Source organism: Electrophorus electricus, chromosome 15, assembly GCF_013358815.1.
Source record: "Electrophorus electricus isolate fEleEle1 chromosome 15, fEleEle1.pri, whole genome shotgun sequence".
Taxonomy (NCBI): domain Eukaryota; kingdom Metazoa; phylum Chordata; class Actinopteri; order Gymnotiformes; family Gymnotidae; genus Electrophorus; species Electrophorus electricus.
This window is the reverse complement of record NC_049549.1, coordinates 12,989,664-13,005,404: the sequence shown is the minus strand read 5'-3', so window position 1 is coordinate 13,005,404 and position 15,741 is coordinate 12,989,664. Positions and strand designations below refer to the sequence as shown.

The 15,741-nt window shown below is 38.1% G+C and overlaps 1 protein-coding gene across 1 annotated transcript; it reads right to left on the bottom strand.

Annotated features, from left to right (window-relative positions):
* Nucleotides 1-4,500: 4,500 nt before the first annotated feature.
* Nucleotides 4,501-14,232, bottom strand: gipr (gastric inhibitory polypeptide receptor). The gene is made up of 13 exons (XM_035534286.1): nt 14,176-14,232; nt 13,007-13,103; nt 12,580-12,687; nt 12,296-12,417; nt 10,830-10,936; nt 9,788-9,941; nt 7,731-7,890; nt 6,805-6,865; nt 6,651-6,720; nt 6,072-6,160; nt 5,375-5,513; nt 5,200-5,241; nt 4,501-4,836 (listed from the first exon to the last, which is right to left on the bottom strand). Exons 1-13 carry the CDS (start codon nt 14,230-14,232, stop codon nt 4,501-4,503), a joined length of 1,542 nt encoding a protein of 513 aa, XP_035390179.1.
* Nucleotides 14,233-15,741: the final 1,509 nt, after the last annotated feature.

Genomic DNA, 15,741 nt, shown 5'->3' with positions numbered 1-15,741 from the left:
ATGCTTCCTCTTTCACTCTCTTTCACTTCCAGTACATGTCATTGGTATGTCAGGATATTTCCCCTAAAACTTGAACTTTTAAAGGGAAAATCTCTGAAGGTTGTGTTTAAAAACAAAAACAAATGTAGCCTTCCATTCTTACGTAGAATAAACGTTTTCTTCCTGCTTTAACACACCTGACCAACATATGAAAGAATTCACGGTTTGAACATAAAAATGTACAGATCAAGGCTTCCCAGAGATGTATTCTTCAGAGCTACTGTGTTCTTGTACCCTGCAACTACAGTATGTTAAATACCAAGCAACTACTTAATAAATCTCCTGGATAAAAACAAAGCGTAATTAAAAAACAAATGTATGTTAAAATTGTGCTTGATTTCTTTAATACTGCTTTGTGTGTGTATGTGCTTCACAGGCAAGTGGGCCTATCTAGGTGAAGCTCTGACCAGGTGGAGCGCTTCATCTTCTTCACCTCCCTCTTCCAGCACTTCACCTTCAAGACCACCCTGCCTCCTGAGGAGCTTGAGACCACTCCCCTCATCTGCAGCTTTGGCCATGTTCTCCTTTCTTACGAATGCTTTGCTATGCGCAGGGCATAGACAGCACTCAATCACACCAATAACCACCAGCAACATGCAAGGCCTGTGGTTACACTTCTCTTTCAGGTGAGACCAGATGTATTTGTATCATGAATTTGTCTATGTATTATGCCAGGGCACATTAAATCTCACGTATGTACATGCTACCTTTGGATCTTGGCCTTATTGATCTGATCTGAAAATCCACACACTGAAGTGGCCTGGCTCATTTTGTTACTGGATCTCAATTATGTATCCACATGTATACTTTTCTGATATCATTAATAAACACATTCCTCATGTAACATGGCACAGACAGAAATAATTTAATTATAATGTCTCATTTCAGCATTCTTAATGACAAAACACTTGAGGAAACTGTCTTAAACTTAAACTCAAATCAGAACTCAACTGTAAAAGCCATGTTAGAGTCATAGAAAAATTTACTTTCTACTTTAATTAAAATCTAATTATTATAAATCTCTTTTAATCCATACTTCTGTAGCTTCATCATAACCATTATATCCAGCAGTAATTTCAAATTCAATTTTAATTTTATTAACCAAATTACAACCAGAAAGTCCCATAAACGTCTTGGAAAACCAGGTCTCTAACCTATATTTGATATTGATGTAATGACACCAGGATATTTATATTTATGCATATACACCAGGTTATGTATATTTATGCATATACAAATTATTTAATTAATTCCTAGGTATTTCTGGATTAACACTTGTTCAAATTAGAAATAGCAAGGCAAATAGTAAATGCAATTTTTTTCTAGTCAGCATTTATGTACTGCAAATTGCTTCTACCTGGTTACTGTACTATCAAATTTTAGATATCTTTGCAAATTTTAAATGCTTGAAATCTCACACTTTGTGCAAATGTCAAAATCTTATTCATTTTGTGATACTGTTTATATCCATAATTTATCATTCACTTGGTAAAAAATACACATTAGCCACTTGATTTAAAACATTCATGAATTTAACAGAAATCCTGTAATAATACCATCCTGAAATTCTAGAGTGGTTTTCTATAATTCTTGTTTCCTGTAGGCTGTTGGTTCAGTATATTGTATTCAGTAATCAGATTTTTCGAATTCATTAGGTTTTAAAAAGACAAAAAGAAAAAAAAAACAGATTTTTATGACAGATCTATATTTGTGACCCCTTTGAACAGATCAGAAAAGATAAGAAGTAAAGGTAAAACAGAGGTGGGACTGCTATTCACTTGCTCCTAGTCCAAAAATGACTATTAGAACTAAATCCACTCTTTGTTTTTTGCTTGACCACCTAGCAGACTAAATCAAGGCTTCTGGAGAGGAAGCAGAGTTCTTAGGACTGGTATCTGAAATTTCCTACTTATCACTCTGTCACAAATGACTGAATACCCTAGAAGAATGAACTAACATAGCAGTTGATAACATTACTGCACACAACATTACAACAGATTTCTGACTTGTGGCATCATTGTACATTTCAGAATCTTAAATTAATATGGGATTTAAAAATGAATATGGGATTAACACATGTTGAAACAAGTATATGATTCACAATACCAAGATCACTTTTTTTTATCATGTCCACTTTTAATATACTTTTATATATTAAACATGAGACACAAATCCATACACTTACAATTTACAATTTAGTTCCTGCCTTATAAGATATAGCACTGCTAGGATGACAGAGGGCCTAGAAGTGAAGGTAAGCAATTTTGATTCTTTTTTAGCTACTTCCACTAGATGGCGACTATTGCCAAGGTATGGAACGACCTTCAACGTCATGTTCTACTGCAGTGAATAATCAAAGCTGAGCTGCAGTGGAGGGCTGTGTGTATGTGGGTTTTCTTCTGAGTCCCATGTATACCAAAGTATGCCTTTCAGATTCTGCCTTAATGCACCGAATATTCTTTCAGTTGAATGATAAAGCATATGCTGAAAACATACTGTATGGTGAAGCATGTAGTGTTAGCTTTGTGAGTTTTTCCAATGACTTTATAACCTTGTAGCCAACTCCAAAAACTAGTTTGTCTAGTTTATTTACTGGTAAAATTCAACTAACTCAGAATACCATATCATAGTCATTTGAAAATAAAGAGGGCAAGCAGTGAAATTGCACCATATTCAGTAATATAACAGAAAATGGGTTTGTTATTGAAATCTCAAGAAACAAGGTTTTGGTAAATATTGAGGGCTCTTGGAAGTATGACAACTAGCTTTCAAATGGGCCACACCAAACTTCCACTATTTAAGATTCATATGAGTCTCTGTGACATGTTTTTCATGGCATTAAATGGTAAACTACATCTTTTAAGCAGAACATTTCAGACCTTGGTCCATGCATTTTGCTCAACATGATCAGAACAATAGGTGACAGATTCAGATTCTAAACTTGCTTAGTCATGGTTTCAGAAATAGTGTCCTGCTGGGACGTCTGTAGTATTAATACAGTGCTCTGTTGGCATCTGTGCTATGTCCATGTGAGTGTATTAGGCCACTGAATGGAATGTCATGTCATAATGAACAGGTTAGATCTCCTGTTGTATGCACAGACCTGAATTCTCTTAAGTATAATACAGAATTGTAAGAATTTAGGTGACATAATAGGTGAACATTTTCTTTTCCAAGTTATATGGAATGTTTTAAATGACATCTGCAATGTCTTGCAATAATATTATTCATGACTCATGAGCTCATATTTATGTCACAAATATTTTTAAACATCAATGAATAATAGGTGGTTCTAATTAGAAATAGTGATTAGGGCTCTTGATATATAGCTCTTATAAGCCAAACTGTGTAAACCTTTACCAAACATGACGTTTTCAGATTTGCAGAGAGCTATGCATTGTATTTGGCAGTCTATGACTATGAGCCACCATAACAAGGTTCTAGCTGTCTTACCTGTGAATACAACATATACTCAATAATCCTCAGGAGTTTAATGTTTTACTATGGCCATACTTGCTTGCGAGTGATGGTCCTCAAGTGACATAGATCATTGCCAAAATGTTTCAAAGAGGTAGAAAATAGCAACAAACAATAAAAAGACAACAAAGAGCACAACTTTGTTTGGACCCTTCTGCTTCTAAAGCACTGAAGGCTTCATAAAGTCCAGTTATAGACTGCTGCTGTAAAGTGGGCTCAAACCCAGGTCAGCTAGGTAATGACACTGAGAGCCTACTGGGTGCACAGCCACACTAATGATAGTGGGCCTGTGTGCAGTTAGATCTTGAATCAGGTAAACCAAAAGGAAAAATAAACAAACACGCCGAGCGTGGAAAAAAGGGAGAACAAAGGACACCACGGGAAGAACGGCAACCCCGATGCACTGGGGAAAACCAAACTAAAACCTCCCAAACAAAACCAGAAAAAGGTGGAGGAACTTGAATGGCTAAGGGAAGCCTTGGGAGAGAGACAGACTCGAGAGGGGAAAACTGAAGAGAGAAAGGGATGTGTAAAAACACGGACACCCTCGCAGGGAAGAAATGAGTTGTAGCATAAGGGCTCACAGACCTCAAAACCTGAAGTTACCACCTAGGAGCTTGGCTCAAAACTTTAGAAAAGACCCAGCACTGAGTGACTGGGTCACTGGGCTTATATAAGGTCTAGCCCAACTGTTGGGCATCAAGCCTGATTAGTAGCGTGGTTGACTCGAGGCCTCCCTCTGGTGGCTGGAAGGGGCCTCAGCTTGGTGCCAACCCTTACAGCTGCACTGCTTTCAGAAAAGGTCCATTCAAAGCTGTAATTGTGCTGGATCATGCTACCTGTAAACTGTACTGAATTTAACACTCTCGCAAGAAACTTCCTATTATCATATGCAGCTTGCCTCTATGTGTGCAACTGCTATCTCCATATCTCTCCCTGTAGCACTTTACAACCACTGCTACGCAAGGTCCGTTTCCACTTCTCTTAGCAGTAGCTCTCACAGTATTGGTTTGTTCCTTCTATTTCAATGTGGCCCAAAGCTGGTGTGTCTAATCCATTCAGCACCTGCTTGCGCCCAGAGATATAGCAGTACGCCCTGCCCTTCTTAGCTTCAGTATGCTGATGCCGCTGGACAGAGGGCTGGGTGGGGGGAGGGTCTGAGCCCTTGTGGCTGCTGTCCCTCTCAGAACAGTCCTGCTGACACGGATGGTCCTGTGAGCACTTAAATCCCTGTGCAGTGTGGCTGCCTGTGTTGCGATCATCCAGAACGCTAATTCCCAGCTTCCACCGCTGCCACTTTTTCTTGATCTCTGACTGCACCTGGGATAGGCAGAGGTCCATTTAAAAACTCTAGGCCTGTGGGTCATAGTGGGTATAAGTAGGTATGCACATACACATGCGCGCGCACACACATACTGAGCATGTGATTATTTCAGAGATGCATTACATCATGGTGCTGTATTATCTAATGTATTAGAATTCATTAATTTTGGAATATCCTCTCACGTAAGACAATAGCAAATGGACATGTAACATCAATGTGTGTCTTCAAACGCTTAGTCTTCAGACATAAATACATTTAAATATCATAAAACAAAGTTGATAGGAGAGCATTTGATCTTGAAGGAACAGGTGGCATGTATATTTACCAACTCTTTTGGAAGTTCTTTTGGTGGCTCTTACCTCTTTGTTCACAAAACAGTATAAAATAGCCACCAGAAAACCCTGCAGAGGAACACAGATGGGAATAATCTCTTAAATGTGTCAGAAGTTAATCAGTTTTCTTCAAGAGAGCATATCATGATTTGCACCATGTAATGGAAGGGCTTTCTTGTCTTGGTAAAGATATCATCTGTACCTGAAAGGAGCTGAAAAACAGATGAAAGAAAAGGATGATGCTGCGTAGTATACCCTCTGTCTGTTCCTCCGTCCCCACAGCAAACACCACCTCATGAATTCCCAGCAGAGGGATGAGTGTCAAGGTAGACTTGGCCAGCCTAAAGATCAACATGCATTTAAATTAATTCAAAGCTTAAGAATGATTTATCCTCATTGTACTATTATTTCATAATTACTAAATAACAAGAAGAACAGTGACTTGAAATCTGATTTCTTTCCATTTTTGGCGGGCACTTGGGCACATATTTTGAATGGAAGATGTTTCTAAATTTACGTTTTACAATAATGTCACCACTTAAAATGAGACATCTGAAATCTCCCACAGGATTTGGCTTAGATACAAACTCCTAAAGACCCTGCTATAAATAAAGGCAACATTTAATATCAGAAGATAAGAATATTACTTTTGCCTAAGGAAACCTTGAAGGTTTGTACAGGAAGTCCTAATCATGTGAATACATTTGAATTATTATTAACGATATTAACAATATAAAAATATGGATAGAGAAAGATGTTTGAAGCAAATCACTGCACTGAGCATGAGTGTCTGGAGTGCCTGAAGAATGTCAAATGTCAAATATACAAAAGTTAGTCAGTCAAATTTATTAATCCTGAATGTAGCCCAGTTAGTTGGATTTGTATTTGCACAGCCTTACCTGAATTTATAGTCTGTGTATCTCATTTGGTGTGCTTTTAACTTGGAGATGAGGATCTGAATAATCCTCATGAATATGAAAAAGTTTACCTGCAATGTATCACACAATCAGAATGCAAAATCTCATTAAATATAGCATAGATATGAATATACAAATTTGTGACATGATTATAATAAATTATAATAGCAGGCTATAGTAGCAATATTCATCATATTAATCTTGATGTTCAGCTGGGCAACTTGGGGCATAAGTGTGCAGTTTCACACAGCCAGAAAGAAATCATGGAATAAACGATTACACAATTACAAAAAGACATTCCAAAAAAGTAACACAAGAAGGTTCTAACATAATAATCAAACCATGCTAACTAGCTTTCAACTTAACACTTAACTTATGCTAAGATCTCATCTGCAACTGCTGCAGCCTCAAGTGAAATTTAGAGTTTTGAAGTACTGAGACATACTGGAAAATACCATGCTGTGATTTACTTTAAGGTGTTACTAGTATTAAGTCCAAACACCTAAAAATGTTTTACTTATGAGTCCACTGATATTTTCACCATTAATCACCAAGACTCACTAAAATAGCCAGGAGGATTGGAGTTCGGATGATCCACCAATATGCCATGTTGCCATTGACCTCCCAGCACCTGTAAGGCATTAGGCAATGTTTGTTGTTTTTAAAACACTAAAGTAAAGACAAAACAAAGCAAAGCCTAGCTGATGGAGCTTACCTTGTGTTCTCATACAAGGAGCGCATTATGATCCATGGCACCACAAAGAATATGGGAGTACCTGAAAAAAAATGAATGATGTTTATTGAAAGAATTAAAATGACAAATATTAAAATTACAAGAATTTGGCTCACACATCAATATCTTGCTTATATAAATAACATTAAAGCCACTGACAGGTGTAGTGAATAATACTGATTATCTTATTACAATGGCACCTGTCAAGGGGTGGGATATAGTAAGCAGCAGTGAACAGTCAAGTCTTGAAGGTGATATGTTGGAAGCAGGAAATAAGGGCAAGAGTGAGGACCTAAGTATCTTTGACAAGGACAAAATTGTGACAGGTAGCAGCTAGGGACAGAGCAACTAGTGTACCAGAGTCAGGGTCATGGGTGCCCAAGGCTCACTGATGTGCAAGAGGAGTGAAAACTCTCCTATCTGGCCTGATCCCACAGAATAGGTACTGTAGCACAAATTGTACAAAAAGGTAGTGCTGTCTATGATAAAAATGTGTCAGAGCACAGTGCATCGCAGCTGCTGTCACCGATCCATTGTAGCATTCATGTGGATATTAATTTGACACATACCACCTATTAAACGTTGCAGACCAAGTACACTCCTTCATTGAGGAACATGACAGGGTTCAAGGTGTTGACTTGGTCCAAAGATTCTAGGTCCAACTGAGAATCTTTGGGATATGCTGGGAAAACAGGTCTGATCCATGGACTTAAAGAATCTGCTGCTAATGCCTTGGTGCCAGGTACCACATGACACCATCAGAGGTCTTGTGGAGACCATACTTCAATGGGTCAGAGCTGTTTTGGCAGCATGAGAGGGACGTACACATTATTAGGCAGGTGGTTTTAATATTATTGCTGATCGGGTCGTATCAAAAGCCCTCTGTGTCCAGAGGAGAGCATACTGACCCCAGCCAATGAGGAGGTAACCCCAAAAGAAGCTCTGCTCAGAGAACACCATGAGCACCAGCAGGTTGTGCAGGTACAGGCCCTCCACCAGCAGCCAAAAGTAGTTGGCTCCCACACAGTACTGCATCATCACTTGAGCTATGCAGCAGCCAGACAGAGCCTGGAGGCAGAGCACAGAGGGTAAAGGTTCATGGGTCAGGGATCCACAGGACTGTGGCTTCACTTCAAAGCTTTTGATTAAAAAGTAACTAGTGATATACAGTTATGTGCAAAATAATAGCAGTGTGTTTAAAACAACTGAGAAAAAGCTCAGTCCTCATAATAGCATTTATTTCCATAGACACAAAGGCATTGAGAGCACTGTACATTCAATTCCACATGAAAACATGAACGAAATATCAATTTTTAAACTGAAAATGAAGAAAAAAGAATAATGGGCTGTTCAGAAAAATAGCAGTGTCTTCATTTTCATTTACAAACTCAAATATTTACAGTATAAACTGAAAGTTGTTTACAGATTTAACTTTTCTGTTGATCACTGAACTAATATTTAGTTGTATAACCTGTATTTTTGATAACTGCTTTACATCTGTATGGCATGGAGTCAGCTAACATCTGACACCTGCGAACAGATATTCCAGCCCAAGATGACTGGACTATATTCCACAGTTCTTCTGCATTTTTGGGTTTTGCATCAAAAACAGCATTTTTAATGTCACTCCACAAATTCTCAATCGGACTGAGGTCTGGAGATTGAGCTTCATAACATCAATCTTGTTAGTCTGGAATCAGGATGTTGCCCACTTGCTGGTGTGTTTGGGGTCGTTGTCCTGCTGAAACACCCATTTCAAGGGCATTTCTTCTTCAGCATATGGCAACATGACCTCTTCCAGTATTTTGATATATTCAAACTGGTCCATGATACCTGGTACGCGATAAATGGGTCCAAATCCAAAGTATGAGAAACATCCCCAAACCATTATGCTTGCACCTCCATGTTTTACAGTCTTCACAATGTACTGTGGCTTCAGTGTTTATGGGTCGTCTCACAAACTATCTGTGGCCTTTAGACCCAATAAGAACAATCTGGCTCTCATCTGTCCATATAATGTTGAGCCACTTCTCTTTAGGCCAGTCAATGTGTTCTTTGGCAAAGATGTCTTTTTTTTCAGCAACGGTACTTTACGAGGGTTTCTTGCAAATAGTTTGGCTTCATGTAGGTGTCTTCTGATTGTTGCAGTACTCACAGGTAATTAAAGATCTTCTTTGATTTCCCTGGAGCTGATCATTCGATGCTTCTTTGCCATTCTTATTATTCTATGATCTACACGGATCGTAGTATTTCTGTTTTGTTTGCCATTTTAAAGCATTTGAGATCATTTTAGTTGAGCAGCCAATTATTTTCTGCACTTCTTTATATGTTTTCCTCTCTCCAATCAACTTCTTGATCAAAGTTCTTTCTCCTTCAGTGCAATGTCTGGAACGACCCATTTTACTCACTGAGCAAGGGCTAAAACCAGCAGGCACAACATTTGCTGCCCTCTTTCTTTAAATAAGGGCCGTAATTGACACCTGTTTCTTCATAGAATGAATGACCTTACTAATTGAACTCCACACTGCTATTAATTTGAACACGCCCCTTTCATTAAATTAGTCAATTACACCCAATTAGCAGTGTGCATGCCATGACTGTTGATTCTGTCAGTTGCCCATTACTCAGCTACACCCAGTCATGGATTTTTCCCCATATTGTATTATCTTTTCTGCCAAAATCAGTAATTAAATACATTAGTAATGTTAGACTGCTATTATTTTACACAACTGTATGAGTTTAGATATATGATTTTAGAGTAGGCTAACTTGTCATTTGAGACTGCAAACTTGAATTAGATACAATTCAAGAGAGAGAATTTGGAGACTATTGCCATATTTTCTGTTTCTGATCTGTCCAGATATATACCAGGATTGGGAAATATTAGACTATAGGTCATTGGGAAGTGCTAGAGGTTTTGTTATGTGTGCATTTGAGACTGGCTTCAGTCGATGGGAGGACAGACCTGCTCGCTCAGGACATGGGACATGTTACTGTCATCTCTGAACTGAGGTGTCTCCCTGGAGAGCAGAGCATCACGTGTGAGGATGGACACAGCACGCAGGATGAAGGAAGTGAAGAGATTGGTGTGGATATAGTTGCGGGTGCAGCGGAGTTTCCTACAATATTGTAATCACAAAATAACCAATTCCAAAGAAGCAGAAACAAATGCAAATGTCAATGAATGTAAGTAGCAGATCCAAGGTTTAGTGATATACATTAGGTCACCTCAAGTGTTAGGTGTTTAGTAATAAGTAATACAACTTTCAGTACTTGAAATTTGATTTTGGCATGGCTGTTTTGTTCCATGTTATTGCATTATATGGTGCCAGTGCACAATTATGGAACATTTTCATTATGGTGTAATTAACATCCATAAAGGTGTTATAAATTCATTGTGTAGAATTCTGTGAAAGTTTTATGTAAGCCAGCATAAAGTGTTCCCCAAACATAATAGGCTAGAATAAGCATAATGATGTTACACATTGTGCGCTGCATAAAGAAAAGGAACCACATAAATGTCATCATTAGACATCCTGATTGTTACTGCTGGAGAGCATTGATGCAGGCTACATACAGGCAAAAACATATGAAACTTAGCTGGAGGCTTTAGAGGAAAGACAGCAGAAATATGACTATGTTTAAAACACATAAACTTAAAAAATATATAAAGACTCTGCTCTGCACTGAAAAATCTAGTGTTTCATGCTGCTAATGGCTATGCTAATGCCTCTGACTGACATTTATGTAATGCATTTACACACTGCAAATGACCATGAATCCTCATGTTAACGCAACCACACTCACATGATCATTTACAATGTGTACAGTTCACATATTATCAAATTGTAATGGTCATGTAGTTGGTCAAGCATAGCCTACAGGCAATTACACATGCCAGTTCAACCTCATTTCTAGATGACAATCTGTTCTCTTGTTGTTGTTGTTTTAAATCTGAAAAATAGATAAAGGACACATCAGACAAGACTGGAGCAATTTGTACTCACCTAAAAAGAAGCAGTATGATGATGGCCAGTGACAGGCTGGCCAGGGACAAAGAGTAGCCAACTGTGTACATGACCCTGAAATAGGCTAGGATCAAAATCTGATTCTCCTGTTAAACCAGACAAAATTGGCCAGTTAAAGCATATATTAAAACAGCTAAATGTGTTTACATTCCCTCACAGAACAGGTTCATCTAATAACTGACACAAATAGATTTTTACTTATTATAACTGCATTATCAAATGTGTCAATTTGGCAACATACTCTTACCTCCTGAATACCCTATATCATAAATGTACAAAATGTATTTATGGCATCCATATGAGAAAGGCTGCAAGTTTTTACTAACAGCACATTTCCTGTGCATTTCAGTGTGGGCCTGCAATCGCTATAAACCAGACAGGATGTTATGACAAGTCATTTCTCACATGCCTGGTGTGCAACACGATGCCAGGTGAATTCTGATCAAGAACCTGCTAATGAGCTTGCCATGTTTGTGTAATGTCAGAACTTTCCAATTCTCCAGTTACAGCCCATTTCACTGCCACTATCTCCTCACCCTGCAGGTCTAGCAAATGGCCCTTGCACATCTTGAGATGCAGACCATGGCATGGTAATAATTTTATACATTTGGGGGTCCCTTTCCATGTAATGGACTGTAACTGGAGGTCCATTAGCAGTAACCTGATGAGCAAGACCCGTTGTCTACAGCATATGGTCAGTGGAGCATTTGCAGTGTGCCTTATGCCTTTAGGTTGTGGACCACAACCAAGCTCTTCATATCATATAATAAATGTGAATAGTTTGTAAAGCTGTAGAATAGTACAATTTATAGTTTCTTAATAGCTGTAAGTTATCATGTTTAAATACTTTTTCATTCTCATATGGCTCATGAAATATATATGTTAGGTGGAAGGAGAAAACCATCATGGTAGAAACACTAATATGCCGCTAATACATTTTCCTTTAGCTTAACTATGCTGGTACATGCACCAAATACAGAAGCACATTTCAGGGTTATATGAATCCATAAGTCAATAAGTGATTTATAAAAATTCTAAGTTTATTTAGAGCAAATATATTGTGTTTCCATCTCTTATATAAGGGTCTAGAATTTAGTTCTGAATGCCAGTAAAAAGTCATTGCCTACATATCAGTCTACTTCATGCAATTACACATAATTTACTTAGAACTTTTAACCTTCACCTAGTGAGTGGTATCTAAATATCCAAGTAGGTAGAAAGTTAATAAAGCTGTGAGGAGACAGGTATAAAAAGCCTATGAGCACAGCCTAAATTACTGAACTGAAGCATATCAGGGAAGCTCTACAGGCTTTTTTTAAGATTGTGCTTGTTTTGAATGGGAACCCATGAAGGTGAAAACAAATACGAAAAACTGATGGTGGGTTTCTTTTGTTTTTAATGTTCACACTCTTTGACATCACTACAGCCATGAAGGGAAGTCACACCTGTTCTCTTAGGTTGCTTGCATCGAAGTCGCACTGCGAGTGGTCTCTCCAGGTGTGGCTGGTGTTGAAAGTGTGCCACTGGCCATCTGGGCCACATTCCCGGGTCACATTCCCAGTTCGCACTGCAGAAAATGGGAATCACAAGCAATAGCTGAATACTTTATAATCACCCTATCTTCTTGCATTTCTAGTCAAGAGCATAAAGCATATTCTGCTAAAATTTGCTATTTTCACTACTATATATATTATATATTCTACTCTAAACTATGAATGGCATCAAGTACCTTGATCATACCAAGGCAAATACCAGGGGCATGGCACTTTGACTGTGGTGTTTGGCATACCATCTGTCCAGCAAGCATACATATCAAACATGCGTCTGCAGAATGCACCTGGGTAAGGATACAGGATGAAATGAATGCTGCAGTGAAACAGTTTTAACAGAAATATTATGACATCATGTGAGAGACAACAGTTTATTAAAGGTATTCTATCTTCATCACAATTTTTATCACAAGTATTTCATCACATCTACATTTCCTATGCAAACAACAGAGCTCTTAATTCAGACCAATGTAGGGTGTTCAGTAATGTAAGTCTCAACTTTTTTTTCTTTTTTTTGCAGTATGTTTATGCATGAAGCCACACACCCAACACTCATGAACTGGACCTGTGGCTTGACTGGCAGAAAGGGAGGGTTTTTCAGGATACCTGAGGGTGTAGGCTCAGAGCTGATATTCCGCTCGCAGTCTTCCCGATACCTCTGCCATTCCTGCACCATGTCCTTCAGTGTCTTCCCACAGACACACTGCTAGATGGCACCCATGAGATGCCACAGCATGCAGTTAATTTGATGTGAATGTGAAGTGAGAGGCCATTTAGGCCATTATATAAACTTACCTCTCACAGTCACTATCAAATCCCTTACACTCACCATCGTATTCTCTTACAAACACTATCAAACCTCTTACATGCTCCATCAGACTCTCTCATTTTCACTGTCATACTCAGGCATTCTTGACAGTGAATGAACGATTTTAATAGTGAATGAGAGAGATAGTGAATTAGTGAGAGAGATAGTGAATTAGTTAGTGAATGTAAAAGAGTTTGATAGTGATTGAGAGTTTGATAGTGAATGTGAGTTTGACAGTGAATGAGAGACAGTTTGATAGTGAAAATGAGAGTTTTGATAGTGAATGTGAGAGAGTTTGTTGGTTACATTTTCTGATAGGCATAGACAATTGTTATTTAAATGAGCAGTGTTATAGTCAAATATGCACCTCCCCTAGTTCTGTTCCCCTAGTGGAAATTCCTGTAGGCCACATAATGTTGAGTTCACACTACATGATTTTAGACCTGATTTTCCGCTCACGACGGATTTTAGAGGTCGCTGAGAAAAACTCCAGACCGCAGAAAAATCAGCGTTTGTTTGGGTCTCGAAAATTGCCTCTCGATTGCTATGTGTGAATTATTTATATTGTTCAAAGAGTGACACACACACACACACACACACACACACACACACACACAGATGCACTGTGCGTGTGTGTGTGTATGTGTGTGTGTGCATCATCTTTAAATCTAGAACTGCTCTGTTGTATGTGCTTAAGATGATTCTGAGTGATTATAAAGTCTCAGTCCCTTATATATATATATATATATATATATATATATATATATATATATATATATATATATATATATATATATATATATGCATGCAAAATAGCCAAAATAGGGGACATGGCACAAGTTTTAATCACTCAGAATCATCTTAAGCACATACAACAGAGCAGTTCTGGATTTAAAGATGATGTTCCTGGAACTTCTTAAATACTGTATGATGGAAACATGTTAAGTTACTTTAGATAGTCACATACCTCAGCTCTGTACAGGACAGATAGAGTGAGGAGGAGGATGTTAAGGGCACTCTTCATCACTGAGGCCAGCACCAAGATGGGGGCCAAGCATCTCAGGACTGGTCTATCACCCAGCCATGCCCATGGCCTCTCGGCGATCAGCTATGTGTAACCCTTAGAGGTTTGCAGGTACTTTCTAATAAAAATGTGAAGAGAGAGATAAATAAATAGCACTTTATTTGCCTTTCAACTTGAGACATGAATAGAGAAAATTAGTAAATAGATGAATAAGGAAATACATTCTCCTCTGAAATAAAATATTATAATTGTCCAATATGGGATAAAATATCTGAACCATGAATATGGAGTAGTGAAATAGTACTGAATTACTTTTACTCATGACGTAGTCATGCCCCATTTTCCAGTGTGTAAATCAAGTAGATGTGAGAGAGAGAGAGAGAGAGAGAGAGAGAGAGAGAGAGAGAGAGAGAGAGAGAGAGAGAGAGGGAGAGGGCGGAGACGCACGTTAAACGAGCTCACAATCTGAGAACTTAATAAAACTACTAAATTTGGACCAAGGCTACCAAATTTGTGAGAACTACGGTTTATCTTAACCATTGCCTCGTCTTGAGACTAAAAAGTCCAGATTTGGTGATTTAAAAAAAAAATTTGAAATACTTCACAAAATGATTAGCGAGGAAAAGAAGCTAATTAGCATGACGCTGCGGGGGAAAAATGCTATGATGAAGGAAGCCAGATAATAGATTAAAAAGCGAGAGTATAAATTTAAATGTTGTTCATCTAATTTGAGTGATAATTGATGCAGAAAAGTGTAAAGATTTGTTTGAAATTTTGTGTGCATTACATAATACACATTGAGTTGTGCTGGTGATAATCTCTTCATGTGCTGAATCGTGCATATGAAAACTTAGCTGTCATAAAAGCGTACGTTTCTCTGAGGCAGATTTTAATTTGAATGTATGACAGTTGTGACATGTTATCTTACTGAATGCTTGTATGAAAAAACACACTAAGGTTGTTACTACTTGGGTGCAGTTCTGGGTTTTTTTGTCTTATTTGATTACTTCCCGCTTTTCTAGTTTTCGTTTTCTTTTCTCCCCTCTGTGAGAACGCCTCCTCAGCTACATGAACGTCAGGCAGAGACCTGAAACGGCGAGCCACCCAAGGCGTTTGTAAACCTATCTTTGTAATGATTTTTTCCCTTCCATTTGAACGCCCCTTTCATCTTTTGTGCCTCATTATTTCATCGGGGCTTTGTGAATATATATGTGTATACAGTACTGTTATTTGGTATTGTGTGTATTTCTTTGTTTCATTGCAGTTGATTGTCCACAGATTTCTTCTGTTGTTTTCATTTTGTTCATGAGTAGAGTGAATTAAGTGTAGGTCAACCAATTGACGTGTTTTGTTAACCCTGTTAAAGGTAATACATAATTAGCCTAAAAGAAAAAAAAAGCTATGGGGTTAAACAATAAGAAACCCCAGGCACTGTGATTACAATAAACATTTCAATAAGTGATTAAACACAGATTAGAGTTAAACCTCAGTAGGGATTGATACAATAAA